Source organism: Odontesthes bonariensis, chromosome 17, assembly GCF_027942865.1.
Source record: "Odontesthes bonariensis isolate fOdoBon6 chromosome 17, fOdoBon6.hap1, whole genome shotgun sequence".
NCBI lineage: Eukaryota > Metazoa > Chordata > Actinopteri > Atheriniformes > Atherinopsidae > Odontesthes > Odontesthes bonariensis.
Genome location: NC_134522.1, coordinates 7386889 through 7411592, shown reverse-complemented (window position 1 = coordinate 7411592; position 24704 = coordinate 7386889). Strand labels below are relative to the sequence as shown.

General features: G+C 41.1%; 1 protein-coding gene across 1 annotated transcript in view; it reads left to right on the top strand.

Annotated features, from left to right (window-relative positions):
* Window positions 1-24704, top strand: part of alk (ALK receptor tyrosine kinase) — a 476012-nt gene that overhangs the window by 407816 nt on the left and 43492 nt on the right. The window contains exons 11-13 of the mRNA XM_075488032.1: window positions 6646-6765; window positions 17348-17513; window positions 18868-19015. Coding sequence (XP_075344147.1) covers window positions 6646-6765; window positions 17348-17513; window positions 18868-19015 — 434 coding nt within the window. The remainder of the gene's footprint in view (window positions 1-6645; window positions 6766-17347; window positions 17514-18867; window positions 19016-24704) is intronic.

Here is a 24704-nt window from a genome sequence, read left to right as displayed (position 1 = left end):
AGTTCATACAGAATACAGCATAAGTCAAAATACAGCATAATTACTGTGATGTTTAATGCACTTAAAGCCTCAACGTGCACAAATGTGGTCAGCGTCATGCTAAATGTTATCTAAAGACGGTCTCAAATGTCTATAAAAAAACACCAATTAAACAGTCACGTGCACTAAATGCAGAATTGACATGTGGCCATTTGCTGCCTGTCATCTTTCCTCCCACCTGTGCAAAGAAATAAACCAGAAAGTTTCTTTTTTCATCCATGACTGGTTAACAAAAACTAATATCTTTTTAATAGGACTCTACCATTTAGAGAAATGCTTTGAAGCCAACTAGTGGCCACTAGTGGTACTGCACGGTAAGACACTTCCTCATTGTCTTTATATCTCAGGGTTTACTGTCATCATTTATTTACAGTCTATACTAAACCCTTTTATGTCAAGGCTTTGTCATCAATTTAAGTGAATTTGAAGTTTTGAAGATTTTTAAGAGGCTGCTTAAGCAAGTTTTTTTTGTCCTCAGCTACTTGTATGAATCAGACATGCAAATCTTAATAGAAATGATCTTCATATTTCCATTAAATAGCTAAACGAGTGCTGATTGCCTATGTTTTGTGTAGATTTCCTGTAAAAACATAAGCCCACCCCTAAAAGTCCTGTGTGCTCTGTATCAGCTCCACCAGCCAGACAACAACCCTCCAGCTGTTTGATATTCCAGCCGAAATCAGCCAAATCGTCTGTCACATATGACTTGATAAATCTTGGGCTTCACTGTTTTTATGAGCTAATGTAAAGACCAGTTTCTCAACGTTACCATTTATTTTTGTAATGGTGGGCTCCAGCATATTGCTGCATTTAATGACAAATGGGAAATTACATTTCTAAACGTTTGACTTCTGACCAATAAGAGTCAGATTTCCTGTTTGGCATATAAAACATTAAACAAAGTGCTCGTAGATCAATATTAGCTCATATCTTACTTTGAACTATAGAACTGAGTATTAGCTGTTAAAAGCAAATCAAAAAGAAACAGCAAGAGTTCCAACTTTCCACTTCCAAGCTGCAGAGGATGCAGCATGCTTTGAACTTAAAGGTGGGGGCAGATGTTTATGACGAGATATTTTCAGACCCAAATCAATGCTCCAACCAGAGAAAAGGTGGGAGGTTTTTGCATTATCTTTTCCTTTAAGGATTTTTTTTGTTTTTTTAAACAAATTATGTATTTCCTTGTCAATCACAGCTTTAAACGTAAGCAGTATTTGCAAGTTAAGATAATCTGCATAAAAGATAAAGAGCTGCATGAAATGTCAGTTGTGTGGATGCTGGTATGTGCAAATCTGACTCTAGATGTTTTTGAGATTACAACACCCACAGCCGCCCTCCCCTGCGGCTGGCCTCTGGAGGGCTGCAGGTACCTTACAACACATTACTAATGAGCAGTGACAGCTACACTGCCTGTTGCCCTGCCCTCTGAATCAGGCTGCTCTGGGCTGGACCTGAACGAGTTCTTGTTCTTGCTTCAGCAGCATACCAATGCTGTGTTTGGTCAGTGTGTTCCGCGGCTCTGCAGCAGCATGTTGCCATGCTCAGAATAATGATGCAGTCGGCTTTATTTGTAGCTTTGTCTAAGACATGAAAAAGTTTCTGAACTTTCTGTGCACGCCTAACACATGTTAGGGTCCTGATTGCATGATACAGATTGCAGTGTGGAGTGCTTTTCTTGGCCAAAAAAATCACGGTGGTCACTTGTACGCTACATGTGATCCATCAAATCAGCACACAAACTCAATCTGTATGAAAGCTCCCGAGCAGCAGAGCCTCAGACAATCATATTTATTTGAGGATTACAGAGCTACGGAATGAGCTATTGACTTTCTCGCTGGCAGATTTTGGGGAAGCAGTGCGGAGCTTTTTCAAAGCTTTGAAGGGAAAATTACAAGATTTCTTTGACCCAAGACATTTCAGCAGAGGCCCCCAGACAGACCAATCAGGTGCAGAAGCTGCATATTTAAAGCCAAACAGAATGTTTTTGATCCAACAGCCTTTAATGATGAATGTCACCCAGGGGAACAGGTGAGGTTTCAGCTCATACACATACTAAGGTCAAGTCATTTGCTGTAATTCGAAGCGAATAGGTTTCCTCCGACCAAATGGAGCTGTCACACAATGACTCTCTAAAGCACTCAGCTGTTGAGGGAGCCCCCTGCCATATTGTCACAAATGGTGAGATTTTAGCCTGAGGTGACTGGCGGGCATGGATGCAGGAGCGGGACTGTTGTTGAGCTAACGTGACTCCAGAGATTAAGATAAAAAGTCTTGTTTCCTTCCCCTGATATTTCCACAGTGACGGTGGGGAAGGTGTGCCTGATTTGTTCTCACTGAGGCAGCAAATGACACATTTTGGGCAACCCATCAGCTGGTCACAATTAGGAACCTGCTGTTGGCTTTATGCTTGATATTTAGTTCATGTTAAGCAGTTCCATCATCTTATAAAGAAATGGAACCTGCTCATCAACCCGGCCTGTAATATTATATGAAGCTGTTAATATTTACTCCAGGAGTATTTGTGGCTTTAGAAATTAGAGACGGCAGAACGAAGGAAAAGCTCATAAACCTTTGAAATCAGCCTTCGCTGCTGTTTTGCCATCCAGGGCAGCTCTACGGGGAATATCACACAGCTGCAGTGCAAGAATCTGTATGTTGTTATGCTGCTGTGTTAGACAACTGGAAAGCTCTCCGTGCCTCTTTCTGTATGAAATGCAAATACACCCCTGAAACCATGAAATCATCCTCTCAATGGGCTACTCCATATTCAGAATAGAAATAAGTCTTAATATGTAGGTCATATGAATATAGAACATCGTTTACAGTTTATTGTTTGCACACTTCACATATCTGCACTGAACACATTGGCCTTTGGCTACTGATAGATTGAATCATTGTGACAATTTGAAACTGGATGAAACGCGCTGGCTGAATGGTTCTCAGGCAGGCAACACAGTCACTTACCAAGGTTTTGAGCTGCCACTAAAGTCTTTGTGTTTTGCTTCCAAGCAGCCAGATGTTCTTGTAATCTTCTAAAGTGATCCTAAGCAATAGTTATCCAGGCTTTCTGAAGGTTTTTCAAAGTGTTTCTTTTTTTGGGACAATTGCTGCTTTTTCACTCATTTTCAGTCCAGTCCTTGTAGCTGTCCATATTCAGAAGAATGCGTTTTTTTTTTTTTGCTTATTAAGCCACTTAACTCTGACCAATGAATCATTTAGACAATAAAAAAGGCTCCTAACTCAAGGGATGAACCAGTGTTGTGTCCACACAGAACAGACAACATAGTAAAGAAGCCATTTTAAACTGGATCTTTAGGCACTTTGTTACCAGCAGCCTGTCACAAAGACACGTCATTTGTTCCCATTTCTTTAGATTAATCTGCTAAAAACAGCAAAGATAACACAGTCTGACAGACATAAAACAGGATTTCTGCAGCAACAAGGTGATTCCCAAAGAGCTGTTAGCTGAAAACTTGGCATATCTCAGCATGGTGTGCAGCGTGTCCTTAAAACATTTGAGGAAACTGGACAAGTGGAGGACAGAAGAAGAAGTGTCAGGCCTAAAGAACTATCTACAGCAGATGAACAGGATCTGAAAGTGATGTCCTTAAGAAAGAGGAAAACATCCAGCAAAGACCTGACACAGGAGCTGAGAGATGCATCTGGACCTTCAGCTAATATTCACTTTGAAGCTTCTTAGAATTATATTAACCGTATGTACTGTATTTACTATATTCATGTTTGCACATGTTTCAAATCATTTCTACACCCATGAACTGTTTTCCTTTCGTTATGAGTGAGGGGGGGCTCAGCTCCTTTGCACAGCACTGTACTGTATGCTGTATCCACCTTAATTATTAAAGTTGCAAACCAGAATTAAGAGTAGCAGAATAATAGTTAAAAGCCTGAGCTTGCTCTCTGTTGAGTGCCATAAAGCTGTATGATGCTGATCAATTCCATTAACCTGAGCAAACCTTTGCCAACATTTCTCCAAATAAATAAGAGCTCGGACAAAGTCGAGTTCTTTTAAAGCGGATAATGTAGCAACAGAATCACTGAGAGCTTTATTCGACAGAACATAACATCAAAGAATTGATTTGCTGGACAGAGCTGTTCCTCTGAAATGGCCTCTCCTTGGAAACAGAGCATCACAAAACTGTTTACAGTATCTAAACTGAACATTGGTGCCAGCAGCAATAAGGGAGCGAGGCATTTGTTTGATGGGAATAAAACAAAGGTCAAATCTTACGTGCACACACCGAGCATTTTACAGTTCAAAAGACATGGAAAAAACTGCCATGGCAACAAGGGAAAATATCAGTTTTTACAAACCATGTAAAGGTGTTGATTTGCAGAGAGGAAAAATATGTTTTTAAAAAATCAAATTTAAGACTTTCTCTTTCATTCATCATCTGTGCTAAAAAAAAAGGCGACAACATCACTGCGATACTTTACTGATTCAGGCAAAAAAATAAGTGTTGTTCTGCCTTTAACTTATCAGGGGTTTAGCTTTGATACTTTAACTTCAGAGAAACACTCCAGCAGATAAGTTTGGTAAGTTTGGAACAGGATTTTTCACCAGACTTAACCCCCGAATCATCTGGCTGAAGAAAGATAACTGGCGTTTTTATTTAACCAGAAAATAAAAACTCTTCAGACTTAAAATATCTTTATTTTTATCTCAACACAAAGTCATCTATGTATGTAAAGTAGATCTCGTGAAAGGAACTTTAAAACACGAGTTAAAACAGGAAAGACTTGAATTTTCTCACCACAGTCACGGCAACCTAAATGGTGGCAGAATTATCAATCGCAGCATTTACAACCAGACCTATCTGCTGTGAATATCTTTGAAATTTGCTCAAATTAATTTCGTGAAACCAACTTGATCGTGAGACGTGGGCTTTTCCCATTGGAAGCAGCAGATGCTCGGGGATAGAACTACTCCTGTTGTAGTTTAACATCTCTGGGTAAGACAACGTAGGCTTATTAAATCCGATTTCATGCCATCGCAGCCGCAAACAGACCACGACAGGCCTGCTGTCCTCACAAGAACAAAGCACAACAAGTAGCGTCTCTTCCTGGCTTCTATGATCTCCTGCATGGACTCTGAATTGGTTCCTCGAATGCTCTCTGTCGACCAGACGAGGCTGTTTTCCCTCACCTTTCTTTGACTGTTGGTGGAGCTCTGCACAGTCGAAGTGGAAATTGCCTGAGGCACAGCATCAACGGGTGATGCTGCTCATGTGTCTCGCAACATAAAAAATAACTAATAGACATCCTAGCAAGATTAAAACTTTACTTTTATTTTACTCCATTTTCAATACTGTCTCCTGTTTAACAAAGACCTGAGCAAAGTTTGAAGAAGATGTAAGTTTCTGTAAATTAAAGGGATAGTTCGCCTCTTTTGACATGAAGCTGTATGACATCCCATATCAGCAATATCATTTATGAACATTTTCTTACCCCCTGCTGCGTCCTGTGAGCCGAGTTCCAGCCTCGTTTTGGTGTTTACGAAAGTAGTCCGGCTAGTTGGCTGGGGTTTAAAAAATAAAGCGTTTTGCTTCTCAAAACAATATGCGTTCAAAAGAGTAATACATTTGCATCACAAAATCGTTCATCCAGAAAAAGTCAGACCCCACAATCACGCGATTGGGATTGCCAGCCAACTAGCCGGTAAGTCAAATTTAATAAATCATAATGCTAATATGGGATGTCATACAGCTTCATGTCAAAAGAGGCGAACTATCCCTTTAATGTCAGCTTGTTGGAAAATGGAGGAAAACAGTTCCTAGACTTTCAGACTGCATATCGTTTTTTTTTCACCTGACATCCATGTTCAAAGGTTTTGTGTACACTATTGTCCTGCAGGATGTTGTAAAACTGCTGTTAGACGTTAGTTTTATGATTCCTCTCAACTATACACGAGAGTATGTTCTGTTTCTCTGTTCCTTTGGCAGAGTTGCATTGATTATCCCTGCAACCTCTGCAATGCCTGACCAGATGTTGACAACTTCTTTTACACCACAGATTGTACAACCCTTACAAAAAAAAAAGGTGTTTCATCTGTGCAGTGACTCAGCCTAGCAACTACTGTTTCTTCACCGATGCTTAAAAAAAAAAATAAAAAAAAGAATGGGGTGAGATGTGGTTGGTTCCCAACTAAAAGAGTTCTTCTATTTTTGCCGCTTGTTTCCAATCAGGCAGCATTTTGCCTGGAAGACCGATTTTGGGTTATAACTTGAGGCAGAGGAGATCAAGGTGCCAGCAAGCTTATAATCTCAGCTCTGGGAAACGGTGACACTGCAGGCTTGATTGATTGCTGCAAAACTCCCAGAATGAATATGCTTACCCATCTACTTCAAGATAGAGTCGGGAAAAGATGGAGTGCAGCTGCATGTAATGCATTCTACTCCTCCTGTATGGCCAGTGGTGGTACAAATGAAAGGATGACCCCTGCTGGCGGCTCCACATTTTCTGTGCCAGTGAGGGGTCTGCAGCCTCTGTACTTTTTCCACTTTCTCAGCATAACAGCAATATTTCATTGCTGAACATGCAGAGAAGGAAGCACTGTCTTTTCAATAATTGCATTGTATTTCATTTCAGCAAATGGCGAGTTTCCACCGGTGGCTGGCAGCACAACCAGGCTGCCATTAAGACCAACTACCAAGACTCCACCCCCATCCATTACCAGCCCTGCGCTGAGCTTCCCCACCACGGATTACTGTAAGTGTGAGCTTGTTTTCTGTGTCTCCTTCTGTCTCATTGTCTGTATTGCTCTTCCTTTTGCTAACGCATCAAAATCACATGCACATGCTTGTCAATGTGTTAATGAACCACAGTCACTCACCACATGCTGAGCATGACATGTGGCCTGCAAAGTAAGTGTGCCCCCTACTGGTGTGCACCAAGTCCACAGCTGAGTGAGGGTTGGCTCTCCTTTGGCATTAAATGGAGCACAACGGGCAGTTTTGAAGTGTAAAATCCTCCAATTTGTCTCCTGAGAATGTCAATGGAGCCAGTTACTCTGACTTGACATTTTCCGCCCTGCAGACTCTCTTTTCTCTGCTCAAAAAGGGTAAAGACAAGTTGAAGTCCAAATTCTAGATGTTCAGTCATAAGTTGGAGTTACTTTCATATCAAACCATCAGCAGAAAGCTTCAAAGGCAGAGGGGTACATGTTGGACTTGTTGAAACTTCTCTGCTCAAAGCTGTCAACCACACTCCCTCCAGTTCAACTGAAGTCTGCATTTTTTCATGCAGCATATGGAAATGCCTGTAACTGAGTGTTTTCACATCTAAACTCAAGCATCCCCACACTTTAGCACTGTAATTGCATTCCTCTATATCTTGGTTTTTCTCCCACATGGCATTAAATGCTTTCATTCATTTGTTGTTAAATGCCAGCACATCAATTTTGGATATTATAGAGACCCTGCATTTGAGGGCTTTAAGTGGGCTTAAACACACCAACCAACCTCGAGGACAAAGACCAGCGGATGAAGTGCTTATAATCTCGTTGCATTGCCAAGTAACATCTAACCACAGAGCAAATTACACAACCATACATGCTGAGCTACAGAAGAGGAAACACAAGAGTCACATCGATGTGTCTGACACCGACAAAGCAAAAACAGGTTGCTGGAGTGTTTGATAAATAATTGACAATAAAACAATGAAATATCCCATTTACATAACTACCCAGACCTTCATTTTGTACTTGGATGAAGCACCTTTAGCAGCAATGGCAGCCTTAGATCTTTTTAGGAGTGATCCCATAAACTTGGACTGCTTTTCTCTGGGCAGAAGCCCTCAAGCTTAACCGGTTTGGGAATGTCAGTGCAAAGATATGCTGAAAAGCTTTTAATCTGACTCATCTCCCAGCCCCTGTTGCATAAAACCATCCCCACAGAATGCTGCTGCCACCACCGTGTTTGACTGACTCAGATACAGCTCATCAGCACGTCGGTGTCCTACGTCTCCATACATGTTCCAACATCCACTTTTCTCATCTTGCTTGTGGCTACAAATGCTTACGAGGACACTGGAGGGGCTGATGGATCATTCTTTTTCTCGGGCATTGTCACCTGTAGATGTGTTAAAAGTAGATGGTAATGGCTAGAATAAATGAGCATTGCTTGGTCTGCATGTTACAAAACACTTACTTTCACTGACAGAACTTTACATGGCTACTTCATTTGATGCAATTCCCATCATCTCATGTGGACACAACACTGCAGAAAACAAGAACTTAGAAATAAATTACCATTTCACAGATTACATCCATGGATCATGGCCCTACTATGTATTAGACAAGTGGACAAATACATGATGTTACCCCTTTTTCTTATGTAAGAGCATCATGCTTATCTTAAAAAAGAATCTGAATGCTTATAACAACGATATATTTCACATATTTTGTATGTGTGTGTGCGGTGGTTTATAGTTCCTAAGTAGGACTGATGGAGGAACAAAACACGTCACATCAGCCCAAACAGGAAATCTCAAATTTGCGTTTGCAACCCAATTAGCTGATTTGTGCTCTTTTTTTAGCGCGTGTATTTGATTTAGTGCCTGTGGTGTGGGTCCCCTTCAGTCTTGAACACTGAGCAGATTGTTTGAGGGACAGCTTAAGATCAGACACCACTGCTGGCCCGCTAACAGGATTTTCTAATGTTACAGAGTAATGAAATGAACTGGAGCCAAAGGAATGAGTTGGACAACAAAAACAGCGAAGGAATCTATTTATATGCTAAGCAAGAAACATGACATTTGTATTCAGCATTATATAAAGAAGGTATCCTGTAAGATATTTGCTGCAAGCGCAGCCTCTGTAATGTGCTTACATAGGCGATACTTTGTATGGTTGTAATAAAAGCAGGAGACTTGAGCCTCTTCAGAGAAAGACTTTGAGCTGCTCACAGCTTGTGATTATCATAGATATTAACCCGGGGGGGGGGAGAAGTTGAACTTGGAGTTATACGTTGGCCATTTCAGAGGCAGCCTTGAGCGGTTAACATCCGACAGACATCTCCGTTCTCCCTGATGCGTCGACGTCTGCAGGATTTTAGCCCGGCACACCCGTCACTGCAACAAGACTCTCCTTTTCCCTCGACACGCTCCCTGATTAACCCCACCGAAACGTCAACGTGTCACCTCTCCTCTCAGTCTCCCCTTCATCTCTTCCTTCACCCCGCTATCTGGGACAAGGACTTTTTGTTCTCTCTCGTTTCTACATTTGCCTCCCATCTTTGTCATGTAAAAGCTGTTATTGACTCTCTGGGAGCTCACAATACTGCCTCCTGACCCTGCCACCCCGTCTCTGTTGGCGCTCGCTCTGATCTCTGTCTGTTGTCCCACCCTTCCCACTCCTTTTCCTCTCTTCACCCACCTTCATTCTATTCTATCTTCTGTCACTCTCCCATTCCCAACACCTTCGATTTTCCCTGCTGTCCTGCTGGGTCCACACAGCAACTGACTCATCAGTTGTTTCTTTGGGGGTGGGATTGAATAAATAAACTTATATATTAGCTCCCTTTCCTTTTTCCTTCTGTGATTTCCACTCCTTTTGTGGAAGAAATGTGCTACTTTACTCTGCGATTTCATCTACTTTTAGGACGATTAAACGGCCTTAAATAAAAAGCGTGTCATTATCCTTCAATATATTATCATAGCAGGTCCCCTGAAAGCTCTATGCAGAAAGGATTTTGTAGCAAACATTGTTACTTTAGGTTTTGCAGGATAAAACATCAGTCAGACAGATATGAAACACGATAACAAGCAGTGCCACACAACACAGGCTTTAATTAGTGGGGTTTGTTTGTTCTATTAGCTTTGCTCTCAGCATTCAGATCCATTCATGCCGTGCCAGCCTTAAACCGTCTTTTTAATGGCCGGTCCAAGGAGAACGGCTGCCACTGCATAAAGAAGATACATGCTAAGATGGGGAGAGCTGGGTATAATGGAAGTCGGCAGTGATTTGTTGGGCTATTCTGTGTCGGTTCAATCCATTTGTAAAATTTTCCCCCACATTTTGTTAATGTTTTTTCTTCTGCTTTGAAATGTGAACCATTGTGAAAGTATCGGAGCCATTACTTTCACTGAGGTTTGGATTTAAAAACAAAAACGTACTGATAAGACTTTTTTTATTGTCATATTGTATACTGCTCGTAAAGTATTAAATATATTTGTTCTCTTATTTCATTATAGACCGTGCAGTTTCTAAGGCACTGGTGCTTTAATCTGATTGTAACTGTCCCGTAAAGATGATCCAGAATGAAACAACATTGATTAATTTTCTGATATTTATCCGAGCCCAGAGACTCTGATCTCTGGGATTATTCATTCTATCTCTAAGGTTGAGGCCAGTCACTTTTTTGATTTCATTCTCTTGGTGTCTACCCACAGCTCGTCACCATGGGTGACGGGTTAGAATGTTGATCGACTTCTTAATGGACAGCTTAGCCCCATAGCTCAGGTCTCTCTTCACAGCAGCACACAATTACAGCATCCACAATCCACCTGTCTATTTCCCATTGCGTTCTACTCCCACGCGTGGAAAAGATCCCAAGATGCTTCAATACCTTTTGCTTGTGGCAGAAACTCACTCCCAACATGGAGTGGATAATCCATCAGTTTGTTCAGTAAAAACTGAAAATATGCTAATGCTTATTTGAATAGAAAGTCATAAAATTCAGAAAAATGTCTACCTTTTTATTGATAGATTTCAACAGTCAGCTTCCTCTTTAAAGTAGTTTTGTTGTAAATATAGTGTAGTGGCCATTTGTCCATAAAAAACAAACTAAACTTTAAACTTAACAAAATCAGAAGGCCACTGATGCACCATGGGAGATGTGGTTTAACGCAGGCAAAAGAAGATGAATGTCCAAACTGAATTCTTTCTTTTTGTGACGATTTATTTCAAAATAATAAAACAAACAAAAGAACAAAGAAAACCATGGCTGCTGCTCTCTCCTTTTCCCTGATTTGGAAAAAAAAACATTGGCCCACCCAGGTGCATGCTGGTACTCCAGGTGCCTACCTACACAAATAGCCTCAGGTGCCCAGTGTGACCCAATTACCAAAATATCCTAAACAAATGACTAAGAATATTAGCAAAAAATCTAATCTAAATAAAGCACTGAAATTAATCAAATGAAGTTACTCATAATTAGCTAATTGAATTTACAACTAGAACCAAAAAACAAACTTTACAAATAGCTCCGACATAAAGAATAAGATTAGAAAACGTGTATTTATGTAGTTCCCTAGATGATTACATACAGATTTATCCTTTTAATTACAAGCTATCTGAAACTGTGTTTAATGACACATCTGATGCCTGTTCACAGTTAAAAGTTACAGAGTTTTACTGCAACTTTCACACTTTGTGTGCGAAGGGCAGACAGCTTCAACTTTTCCTTTGGGGTTAATGAAGTTTCTTACCTTTGCTTAGTTGGATTTGTGGTTGGAGTTTTCTTCTGAGCACTCTGAATTTTCCACTTCCCAGTTTGTATTGAAAGTCCGATCAGAACTACAAAGGGCCGACTGTAATGTGGGGATGGTGATTTGGACTGAACAACAGATTCAAATGCACCACGGAGCCCAGTTCAAAGAAGACCTCGGACACAAAGAGCAAAATCATTTTCCCCTCACACAAGTTTGTGTTATAGTTAATGGGGTTATTATGTTTGGATTTGTAAATCTGTGTACGGTTTTATTAAACTAACTACTTTAGTCTACTTTAGTCACTGTATTTTCCGTGGTTTATTTTTGTTTAAGCACTTGTGCTTTACATGCTATGCTGACTAGCACCTATACAGTAACCGTGCCATTCGCCAGGTAATCAACTGAAAATGACACAAGTATTAAACAAAACCACAACATTAATTACACAGACATATTATCCACTGTATAATCTGCATACATAAACATATTTATGGTATTTAACGCGAGTTTTAATCACTTTTTATACATATCTCTTAACTCACCAGCTCAGCTTCACCAGTCAAAACAATGACAATCCATAAAAAGGAAGATCCGGCAAGTTACTACATCCGCCCCAAATAAAAAGGGAGGTAAATTCTAACACAAGAGTTCACTATGAAATCACCACAAATGTAACAAATGGTAGAAAATAAACCAACATGTTTGAAAAACGGGAGAGCTTCACACCGTCTGGGTTTACTTGAGCTCACAGTTTTTAAAGATTTGTTTACTTAGCCTAAAACTGTGTTTTCTTCTACACTTTGGTTAGCTTCACATCCTCTCCGGGGCCTTGTTTCACACGTCTTTAGTGCCGGTTTGCCATGCAGCTGTGTTTAGTTATTCATTGCCTTCCTCAGTATATACACTGACAGGTTATTCTGCCCCTTTGCCAGGGAACCGTCTCACCAGCTGTTTGTTTCTGCCCTGTTTTATCTCAGTTAATCTGGTTGTTTCTGAGCCCTGTTTTTGTGCACTTTCTCCTTGGAGAACCTGCCCTGCATCGCCTTGTGTTTTGTTCTTTGTCCTGAGTTCTGCCAGTCTCACTTCTAACACGCATAGCAACTGGTTTAACACTGCGGAAAGGTTTATTTATTGCCAAATTATAACATTTTTCTATTGTTTAGTGGATGAAGCACTGAAACCTAACTGGTTTTGTTATTGATGCTAACCAGTTTTGCTGCCTGGTGAGCGTGTGAAACTGAAAACAAATTAAGAAATGGTTTCACAGGAGACTCACATTTGCCAACTGAAAGCAACCAGGAAAAGAGGAACCAAATCACTGAGATGCTAAAGCTTTGACTCCCACGGTTAAGACTCTCTGTGAATGAGAACTTGTTGCTTGTTCACTACACATATCGAGAGATGTGGACTACCGTGCTACATCATTATAGATTGCTTTGCTGGTAAAGCAGAAGTCTTTATTGGCCCCTTGTGTTGGCATCCCCACGGCACCGAATAACTGGCAATGTTCAAATAGCCGCTGTCGCTCTGAACGCAGCTTCAAAGATCCGGCTGACTCGGCTGTTTCCCCTGTTGGGGAAATAACCATTTCCGTCCAATCCTAATCATGGCTACAGTATAAATAAAGAAAATGTCAGAGTTATAAACACAGATCTGCACATGACACGAAATGCCTTCCAGTGCGCAGTGATAAAGGCCCGGTCCATCTGTTTCTTTGACCATCTGTCTGTCACACACACACATACAATTCCTCAGATGGCGCTGATCAGTGTTTCCTAAAACTGAAAGGATTTCTGTTTGCCATGATGCATATTTGTATTGCTCTCAGGCTTGCCTTTGTTGGTCAAACAGAATTCAATTCTGTTTTTATTTATGGAGCACCAATTCGCATCAAAAAAACCATCTCAAGGCACTTTACATAAAGAAAAATGTCATGAATCGTGACATGTTTGCTGTTGACGAAAACATTCAGAGGGAATAAAGGCTGCTGGAAAACGGATGCGACTCTTTCAATCCAATCAGAGACATTTTTTTCCTCTTTTTTTTTCCCCTCTGATGTCTGGAACAATTCCTCCCTGATGAACACCAGTGCGCCTCTCTCTGACGGAAGCCACTGCTTGTTATGATAATTGCACACTGGTAGTGGCAAAGTTCACAGAAAAGGGGAATCATAAAATACTCGGGCAGAGAAACAGTCTCACAGGGATGTTTGTCCAAATGTTTGTATGCATGTGCATTGCAAGTCAAAGGGGATGATGAGTATGCACAGCACTTCTCAGTGAGGACTCTCATCTGTGAGAGCCTCTTGTTTTTGTTTTCTCTGCCAAGTGCTCATCACACAATGGCTCATTACACCAGCTGTGTGGCGACTTTGGGGGGTTTATGTACATGTGTTTATGAGAACACACTCGTATTGATGGACCAACAAGATCGATAAGATGGGCTGAAGTGTGAAATCACCTGCACCGTGTGCAGTGAAAAGGGGGAGAGGCCAATCAAACAGCTGAAAGTCGAGCAGAGATTTTATTCATTCAATGTATCAACACACAATAACGTTAGAATAAAAATATCTCACCTTCACATCTCTCTTAAGCAAGTCCCGCTTTCAACTTGTGACCATTTCAAAGTTATGCTTTAAAAATAGGATTTATCTATAAAGGACTGAAACCATCTTCATGTGGCTGAAATCCACATCCAGGTCTCGGTAATCCTAAAAGCTTGAATAAGGGCAACTGGACTCCTTATTGGATCTTGAAGACGTTTCACCTCCCATCCGAAAGGCTTCTTTAGTTCCTTTCAGAACGTTAACACTTTTTTTTTAAAAACCTGGACCTTATTTCTGGCATAAAATACCATATTATTTCACCAATGCTTTAAGACGAATGAATGAACACGTGCTATTGCACTGTTAGCTCATAGCTGCAGTGTTGTTGTTATCCAGAGCTATCGAGCTGCTTATAGGAAGCTTTCTACACACGCGTCTACTGGGATGACGTCATCGACGCGCCCCGCTGCAGCACAGCTTATTTACTCCGTGCTCTGTGACGGTCGGCTAACTTCAACGGAGTTTGCTGCTGCTAGTTTTGTGCAACATGGCAGGATATTATCGGATTTTGACGACGTGGGCGACGAATTTGAGTACAATGAACGTCCTTACCGTAGTCATCCCACTAGAAAGTGTGTAGTACACTAGTGTGTCGAAAGCTCCCATAAGCCCCCGATAGCTCCGTCTTAAAGTATTGGTGAAATAAAGACAGATAATGCCTTATTTAGAGGCTGTATTGTCTCTGCCCTGTATTACATGGATATACGCCGATCTCGAGTGATCTAAATATCGTCCGAAGGACGCTAACTTTCACCAAACTGTTATCACTCAGTGGGGTTACATGGCACTGTAAAAATCGGATTATTGGCTAAATTACAATAAGATTGAGTTATTAAGTTCATGTAGACACCTTAGTCTGACAAGAAATTGAATCGGATGCTGGTGTTTTAAAAGAACATTACAGAAAGAGCACAGAAAGATGCCAACACTTTGTAGGAGATATTTGTCATCCATCTAGTCCACGTAGATTTCAGCAGCGATCTTGGTCATCGTTGGGAGTGAGAAGTATTTTTTTTTTTTACAAGCCCTTGAAAAGAGGATTTTTGTTTAATTAGACTCTATTCACAGGAAACACAGCTAAAGTTTTGAATGGAGCTTTATTCAAGCACTTTGTTAAACTTATCCATATTCAACATCAGACAAATATCATGCAAGTAGTTATAATGGGTTATAAATTAATCGCATTGTTTTCATGATGAAACTGTCTAAAGCTGACCAAACTTCTGAATTACTCCTTTCCCCTAAAGCAGTGGTTCCCGAACTGTGGTAGGCGTACCCCTAGTGGTACGCGGAGGTACTGCAGGGGGTACGTGGCGCACGGGGAGTTTTTTTTAATTTTTTTATTTTTTTATTAAGGCGTCACACTTTTATGGAGGACCGTTTATGAAGGAGACTCCAGTTTTGTGATGAATGTTACATGAGTTAGGCCTGTTAATGTATTCTTAAAAAGAGAGAGAAATGAGTTATGTTCATGTATTCTTAAAAAAAGAGAAATGTTACTTGTTTAAGTTAATAACAAAGGAAGATTATTTTGATTTAGTATTTATGCTATTTTGGTTAATTATTTATATTTCAAGAAAATGTTTCTTATTCTTATGTTGAATTCAACTGAGGTTAAAACAAAGAGAAAGAAAGCCTGAGAATTTTATGTTCAAGTTAAGGATATTAGATAAAATGATTTTCATGTAATAACCACTGTGTTGCTCTACTTTTGGAGAATCATCGCACGCGTTGTATGTGTGAGGGGGTACTCAGGCCAAAAAAGTTTGGGAACCACTGCCCTAAAGAAAAGACTTAACTTTCTACTCAAAAGAACACATTTTAGTTACCAGATATTTATAGTATGTATATAGTATATATACTATGTGCCTGTTACGCCAATCTCGAGTGATCTAAATATCGTCCGAAGGACGCCAACTTTCACCAAACTGTTATCACTCAGTGGGGTTACATGGCACTGTAAAAATCGGATTATTGGCTAAATTACAATAAGATTGAGTTATTAAGTTCATGTAGACACCTTAGTCTGACAAGAAATTGAATCGGATGCTGGTGTTTTAAAAGAACATTACAGAAAGAGCACAGAAAGATGCCAACACTTTGTAGGAGATATTTGTCATCCATCTAGTCCACGTAGATTTCAGCAGCGATCTTGGTCATCGTTGGGAGTGAGAAGTATTTTTACAAGCCCTTGAAAGGAGGATTTTTGTTTAATTAGACTCTATTCACAGGAAACACAGCTGAAGTTTTGAATGGAGCTTTATTCAAGCACTTTGTTAATTTCTCCATATTCAACATCAGACAAATATCATGCAAGTAGTTATAATGGGTTATAAATTAATCGCATTGTTTTCATGATGAAACTGTCTAAAGCTGACCAAACTTCTGAATTACTCCTTTCCCCTAAAGAAAAGACTTAACTTTCTACTCAAAATAACACGTTAGTTACCAGATATTTATAGTATGAATATAGTATATATACTCTGTGCCTGTTGTACAGTGCAGAGGCACTCACATGCACACACTAGATAATTTGTAGGAAAATGCATTTATTTGCCCTGTTCAGACTTCAGAGAGACCTGAGTTTGCTAAAAGGTTTTACTGGAGTAGTATTTGAAGTAAAAGATGGATAAAGAATTCTTCTAAAAGCAGACAACTCGTGCCCAAATCTGAAAATGGAAAAATTTAGAAAAATATGAAAAACTTCTAAGTTGTCTTGATACTTTCTCATCTTTTTTTTCTGGCTGACGTATTCTTTTCTCTTTTTTGTGGCACTACTATCATTCCCTGTAATCCACCCTCCTCTGCAATGAATAAGAAGTACCCAGGCAGAAGAGGTGCTTCTCTGTCTGGTGTCTACCTCGCTGCAGCCTTAAATCAAGATTAGGTGCTGCAGCATTAAGCTCCCTCATGTCCATCTGACAACACTGATCAGGAGCTAATTACAGAGAATAGAACGCCAATTAGCGCAGACACATGGGCTGACATGGGAAATGAGATGCATGTCATACGAGATGCTCTCGCTTTGAGGCTTGACCACCCAGTATGTAATCATTTTCTTGCTGTGGAGCAGGAAATGTTGAGATGGAATGAATGACAGTCTAACAGAAGAGCGATGAGTCTTTGCTTTGCATTAAATGTCAGCTACCACATCGTCTTTAGTCTGCAACTGTGACTAAAAGTGTCTTTTATTTACAGCTGTGTGAGCTCCATAAAAGTACTAAATCTCATTTGTTTTTTTTCCTTCATATGCAGCCAAACAATGGATCTTTCACACCTGTGGGGCTGTGGGCCCCGAAGGCCCGACTCCCAGCCAGTGCCTCAGCTCCTACAGGAACGGAAACGTCAATGTGTCGGTGGGAACCAGAGGGCCCTTCAAAGGCATTCAAATGTGGCGGGTCCCAGAAACAGGCACCTACAGGTAGGACCGAGGCCAGTGTGCACACCCGGTCATTTGCACAGCCCATTTTCAGCTGAGTAATGTAGCTTTTCCTGAAGGGTCTCACTGTGGACCAGGCCAGGCACAAGCCACAAGCACTTGAGCTGACAAGCTCTTAGCAGTGGTAGTATACAGTGCTCACTTGACATCTCTGCAACTCAGATTTTTTGCAGCAATTGAGACTCTTCTCAACGCCCACCTCTACTACTCCACATGCGGTATCAATCCTCCACAAGCAAACTGATGAATATCCCACTCGGAGTCTTGCAGGAAACGTTACAAGCTGGAGTAATAGCAGTTAAATAGCACGATTCACTCTGCACCTGAGTCCAAAATCCCCAAACCACCCACATATGTCCTTTTGACAGCAGTTTAAGGTTTGGTTATACCTCAGAAATCAGCCCTACTTTGTCTTTTAACTGTGTTGTGCTGCAAGATAAAAGCTGCAGCCTTTTACTAAGATCAATATTTCTCTTGTAGGCTCTCGTGACTATATGAGGCATTTAAACTTGGATTTGACTACCTCAAACCTCCCACATCAACCCAAAAACAGGCAGCCACACAAACGCACGTATGCTGCTGGGCTTTGCCAAAAGCCTTGAGCGATAAAATAGTCTTAAAATATGTCCTCAAGTTTCCGAAAATGCACTCCGTCTGCACACAAACAACACAATTGGTCTTGATGCGGCCCTGTTTAGCTGGCATGGTCTGTAAATTAAGCTGACAGACAGCCACAGAGATGAATATGTGCTCCGCAGCTCCCAAAAGTCATTAGGCAAACAGCTGAGGTAGATACTACAGAGCAGCTAGCAACATCCTATCTCGCCACCATAGCTCCACAACCAGGGAAGGAAAATATTGAAGCATTCCCAGAAACCTGTCAAGTTGGTTTTAATTGTTTTGGGTTTGTTTTTTTCTATCACAAAAATTGGAGCATTTTAAAAATGTGTTCTCCTGCAGAGGCGTGTGTTTGTGTGCAGTCTGGGTTTGTGTATGTCGGCCCCTCAGAATGGTGTGCCATGTTGGTCAAAGACTTTTATTCCTAACAGCTGGCGTGAGGTTGTGTTTTAGCGTTTCCAAATTACTTTGGCTCCTGTTTAGCACTCATGAAACTGACAGGCTAACGTATGAGAATTCAGCCTCAAGTTGCTTTTAAAAACATCTACAGCAAAGCTTCAAATACACAATGAATGCAAACTCATGTTGGTGTGAAAACCTGTTTTTTTTTCTGCTCTCAGCCACCCTCTCAAAGCCAAACGGTAGCACTCTATTCTTAAGATAGCTGTCATCTCAAGGAGCGCTCTAACTTTGCTTCCACGCGTTTGTAAAACCACAGGATCACTGCCTACGGTGCAGCTGGTGGGCGAAGTGTGTTGGCCACGAGCAGGTCACATGGTGTCTACATCGCAGGAGACTTCCTGCTGAGGAGGGGAGAGCTCCTGCACATCCTGGTGGGACAACAAGGAGAGGACGCCTGCCCCAATGTGAGTCTATTACCCAACACTGCAGTTAATAGTTGCCCATATGCATACATGTAAATGTGAACATAAATCACCCCCAATTTCACATATGGGTCAAACGCGGGTCCAAAATTAAATATTGTGGATAACTAACACCAGCATAAGATTCCACTGTTGAGGAATGTGCAGACACAGAAAAATGGGATTCACAGAGGTATTTATTCCAGACCAAAGATAAAAGACAGTAAAACCAAATAAAAAGCAATAGACTAAAAACCCAATAAAATGCGCCTGTTAAAAATAAAAATATGCGATAGGTTAAAACCATTAAAATATAACAATTAAGAGGATAAAAAAGGCATGAGGCTAAACGAATAAAGTGCAGCAGTCAACGGCCCAAGGAGTCTTTAAAAGGACTACAAGGTCCAGTGCGCAATCATACGCCAAGTGGCCGGGACCGTAGAGTTCTCTTGTCAGCGCTTTTCAATCAGCTGATTTCCACATCCTGCGTATCCACGGCCTGCCACTGCACCTCAAAGAGAGAGGAGTACTGAGTTTCCAGCAATGATAAAAGGACACATACATTGAACACTTAAGAGAGGGAGGAAGTACTTTCCTTTGCCAACTTAACACAGGCTGTTGTGATAAGTTCTCGTCCTTTCCACCTCGCCGCCGTCCTGGCATAAAACACCTGCTCGGATCCGCGTAGCCGACGGCAGGCTCCAGTTTTACCCATCCGGCAACAGCGAATGTGTCGTTTTCCTTCCACTCCCCTTTCCCCGTTCCCCGTTCCCCGTTCCTACTATCCTTCCGCTGTTGTTTCTTTCTTTTCCTTCCTCTTCTGCGTCCAACCTACCACCTTATATCCATCCGTCCATCAGTGAGCGCACCTGGTGTCCATTTCTCATCACCAGCGCTCGTCTCAACAAACCAGTGGGAAGAGGTGAGGGTGGTCAAATCAATTCTTTTCAGATTGGTCGATAAAAGTCCAGCATTCCAGTCCACCACACATCATGCAACACAAGCTCCACACAAAACAATCTTCAGGTCACAAATGATGCATGCTTTAAAATACCACTCCAAAATATATCCTATATAAACAAATTATAAAACACAATAAAAAGCATTGATCTACCAGTTGACATATACAGTCCTCATGTGTTGAATTCCCTTAAAATTGTGCCATTGCTTAGAAATGTAACTAAATTCTATTTTCCACACTCTGAAGCTCTCTGATTATCATGAAGAACACCCAAGGGTCTATTGACCTAACTTTGTCAATCCTACCATGAACTAACCATTCATGGTCTGAAAAATGGTCTGGCTGCACGGTGGTGTGGTGGTTAGCACCGTTGCCTGACAGCAAGAAGGTTCCAGGTTCAACACCTAGCTGGGGCCTTTCTGTGTGGAGTTTGCATGTTCTCCCCGTGTATGTGTGGGTTCTCTCCAGGTACTCTGGCTTCCTCCCACTGTCCAAAAAGTCATGCATGTTAGGTTGATTGTTATCTCTAAAATTGTCCTTAATTGTGAGCGTGAATGGTTGTTTGTCTCTATGTGGCCCTGCGATGGACTGGCGGCCTGTCCAGGGTGTACCCCGCCTCTCGCCCATTGACTGCTGGGATAGGCTCCAGCCCGCCCGCGACCCGATCGACGGATTCAGCGGTATAGATAATGGATGGGTCTGAAAAAAAAACAATTTATTTGTCTTAAACTGTCGTCTGTGGCTGATAGGCTTGAATTTTTAGGGGGATCCAGGAAATCTATCCTCTGAATATAGATAGCATTTTTCCTCCCCAAATAAAATCACACACTTCTGGGTGTGTTTAGACTCATTATCCTGTTGTTGAAGCCCTCCTCTTTTAATCTTCAGCTTTTTTACAGACGATGTGATGTTTATTTCCACAACCTTACTGGTATAATTTATTCCATTCTTCCCTCTAAAGACGAAATATTCCCAACAGGCTACAACACAAGCTCAAATCATTAGAAAGACCTTCTTATTCTTTTCTTTTCTCCCTTTTCCGAGCGTATCTTTGCTTACTGTGACCGAAAGGTTCTTCTCCATCTTCATCAGCCCACAGGACGTGTCTCTGAGTTGCATCTAATTGGTTTAGATGTTTGTGTGCAAACTTATGAAGCTGAAAATTATACAAAAAACAGACAAAAGCTTTTCTACTCACTACTCCTCCACAGATAGCTTGGGCGGGTGTGGCTGAACAGTAAAACCGATGACCCACACTTCAAGGCAGAGGCCGAGGTGCACAAACTTTTGTAAAAAAAAGAAAAGAAGAAAGTGAAATGTGAAAACCTGACACACCTCTGCCAAAAAAAAACTCAAACATTTGACTTAAACAAGGCGACAGATGAGGAATAACTTTTTATCACGTTTTTCCATGTGCAGATGGACACATCAGTTGACCTTTCTAACTTTTACTACCTGTCCGTGCTTAGTAAGTGATCTTAGTATTGGAAAAGCTCAGAAAAAAATGTAAAGAAAAACAATAATATACATAAAAAATGAAGTAATGACCTTGATTTTGGAAACGTAGAAAGTATATATGCTTGTGTTAAATTGTAAAAGTAAAAAGTTGCCTGAAAAATGAAGTAAAATTGCTTTGCAAATTATTTGTACTTTCTGTGTGAGATCCTCCTAAAGGTCTTTTGTAAATCAAATCAAATCAAATCAAATTTATTTATATAGCACATTTCATGTACAAACAATTCAAAGTGCTTTACATAAAATAAAAGCATTGCAGCAGAGAGTGGAAGAAGCATTAAAAATGCAAAAGAATATAAAGAGAAACAAATAAAATTATTTAAATTAATTTAAAAACAAGCAACAGTCTAGATAAGTTAAAAGATATTTGATGCACAGACACATGAGAAAAGAAACGTCTTTAACCTGGATTTAAAAATGTCTACATTTGGTGAAAGTTTAATCTCCACTGGCAGTTTGTTCCACTTGTTTGCAGCATAACAGCTAAATGCTGCTTCTCCATGTTTAGTCTGGACTCTGGACTGGACCAGCTGACCTGAGTCCTTGGATCTAAGGCTGAGTTATACTTCTTTTAACTGCCCTTGCGCTTGCGTCTTGCGCGTATGTTAATGGCTCGAGACGTTTATACTTCATTTTGCTTTGTCGGCGCTTGCGTGTGCTGCGTGGCGATTCACCGCCAGGACAGTAGGTGGAGTAGCGGGTTTTTTCAATGACAAGCCTACTACGATGAAAGGAAATTCACCGCCAGGACCTCTTCGACTGGATTCATGCTTCTTCTTCTTCTTGTAAATAGCCGGTATTTTGTCAGATTTTCAACACCTTGGGGGTCTAAACGACTACTTTCTCGCCTGAAAATGTTTCAAATGTTGCTAAAGTTATATATTTACAGAGTTTATAGCTTAAGGGAAATCAGCTTTTCAGGCTGGCTGATCGGCTCGGGCAGGAGTGAGGTGCACTGTGTGTAAACGCTCTGCATACTGTCAGATCGATGAGTATGCCGTTTTCAAGTAGTAGGCGGTTTCGAACACAGCCAGTGGCTTGTGCTTGCATCTTGCGTAAAGTTTAGAAAATTGAGGTGACACACGCAAGCACGCAAGGGGGGGCTTGCAACCGCGCAAGGGCTTGTGTTGCGTCTTGCGTCTTGCGTCTTGCGTCTTGCGTCTTGCGTCTTGCGTCTTGCGTCTTGCGTCTTGCGTCTTGCGTCTTGCGTCTTGCGTTGCGTCTTGCGTTACCGGCTATAAACCAGGCTTAAGAGCTCTGCTTGGTTTATATTCTCTGAACATATCACAGATTGTAAACCATCAGCAGGCTTTTAAAATCTATTCTGTGACTGACTGGAAGCCAGAGTAAAGATTTTAAAGCTGCTGTGATGTGTTCAGATCTCTTAAGCCTGGTTCATAGTCGGTAACGCAAGACGCAATGCAAGACGCAACGCAAGCCCTTGCGCGGTTGCAAGCCCCCCCTTGCGTGCTTGCGTGTGTCACCTCAATTTTCTAAACTTTACGCAAGATGCAAGCACAAGCCACTGGCTGTGTTCGAAACCGCCTACTACTTGAAAACGGCATACTCATCGATCAGACAGCATGCAGAGCGTTTACACACAGTGCACTTCACTCCTGTCCGAGCTGAAATCAGCCGGCCTGAAAAGCTGATTTCCCTTAAGCTATAAACTCTGTAAATATATAACTTTAGCAACATTTGAAACATTTTCAGGCGAGAAAGTAGTCGTTTAGACCCCCAAGGTGTTGAAAATCTGACAAAATACCGGCTATTTACAAGAAGAAGAAGAAGAAGCATGAATCCAGTCGAAGAGGTCCTGGCGGTGAATTTCCTTTCATCGTAGTAGGCTTGTCATTGAAAAAACCCGCTACTCCACCTACTGTCCTGGCGGTGAATCGCCACGCAGCACACGCAAGCGCCGACAAAGCAAAATGAAGTATAAACGTCTCGAGCCATTAACATACGCGCAAGACGCAAGCGCAAGGGCAAATAAAAGAAGTATAACTCAGCCTTTAGTCCGAGTTAAAACTCTGGCAGCAGCGTTCTGGATGAGCTGCAGATGTTTAATGCTCTTTTTGGGAAGTCCAGTTAAAAGAGCGTTACAGTAATCGAGTCTACTGGAGATGAAACATCATTTTGAGCCCTGTAAGCAGCTCTTTCTGACATTTTTCCATAAGGCACACTTGGACCGAACAGCTTTAGGGACTCTTTCAGGGTTTTGGGGAGGTGAGCTCCTTCAAGAACAGCATTCCTTTGTTTGCATTTGTACCACAGATAGGAGCCATGAGGTGGCTTAATGGAAAATCAGTAGGTAGTAGAAGATTACATTGCATTCATTAAGCAGATGCTTCAAGACTAAGTGATTTAACAAGTGAGGAACACATAAGGGTTCAGGATCTTGCCCTAACTTTTTTTTTTTAACCAAGTTTTATTGTTATTCATATGTATTTCCACACATCTTTTAGTTTACAACAGATTTTTCTTTCTGTTACATACATATGAAAAAGAAATCAAAACTTTACTCCAATGTTATTCATGAAATGCATAAACTGAACAATCAAAGAAATAACAGTTTGGCAAACACTCAGTCATTGGACTGTTTTTGACATTCTTCTGGATCACACTTGGACGGTTCTGAGATAGCATAGATTGTTTGTTTCACATTGGTATTTGCTTACAGGGCCCCATCTTTTTGAGAAAATGTCCATCTTTAGATGAAGGTGTGCTGTTATCTTCTCCATCACGTAAACCTTTTTCACTCTCTCCTGCCACTGGGGTATTGTGGGAGGGAGCGGTTTTGACCACAAGACAGCTTTCATCTTCTTAGCCATTAATAATAGGACATGTAATAGATACAGCTTCGTTTTTTTCCCATCTTCCCTTAGGGAGTGCTCCTAAGATATAAAATTGTGGGGTCAGAGGTAGATCAATGTTTACTATAGAGAATATTTCATTCTGAATCCCTTCCCAATAGTTTTTCAACTTTGGGCAGTCCCACAATATGTCTGTGTGGTCTCCTATCTGGTGACAATCCCTCCAGCACAAGTTTGTTTTGTTATCTTGCCCTAACTTAACTCGTAGACTGGAGAAGTTGGAGATCAAACCAACAACCTGATCTGAAGATGACCACTCTGCCTCCTGAGCTACAGTCGCTTGTTTCTAACCACAATCAGTGGTTCATACAGAAAAGGGAGAGAGCTGAAAGGGTCTGAAAGC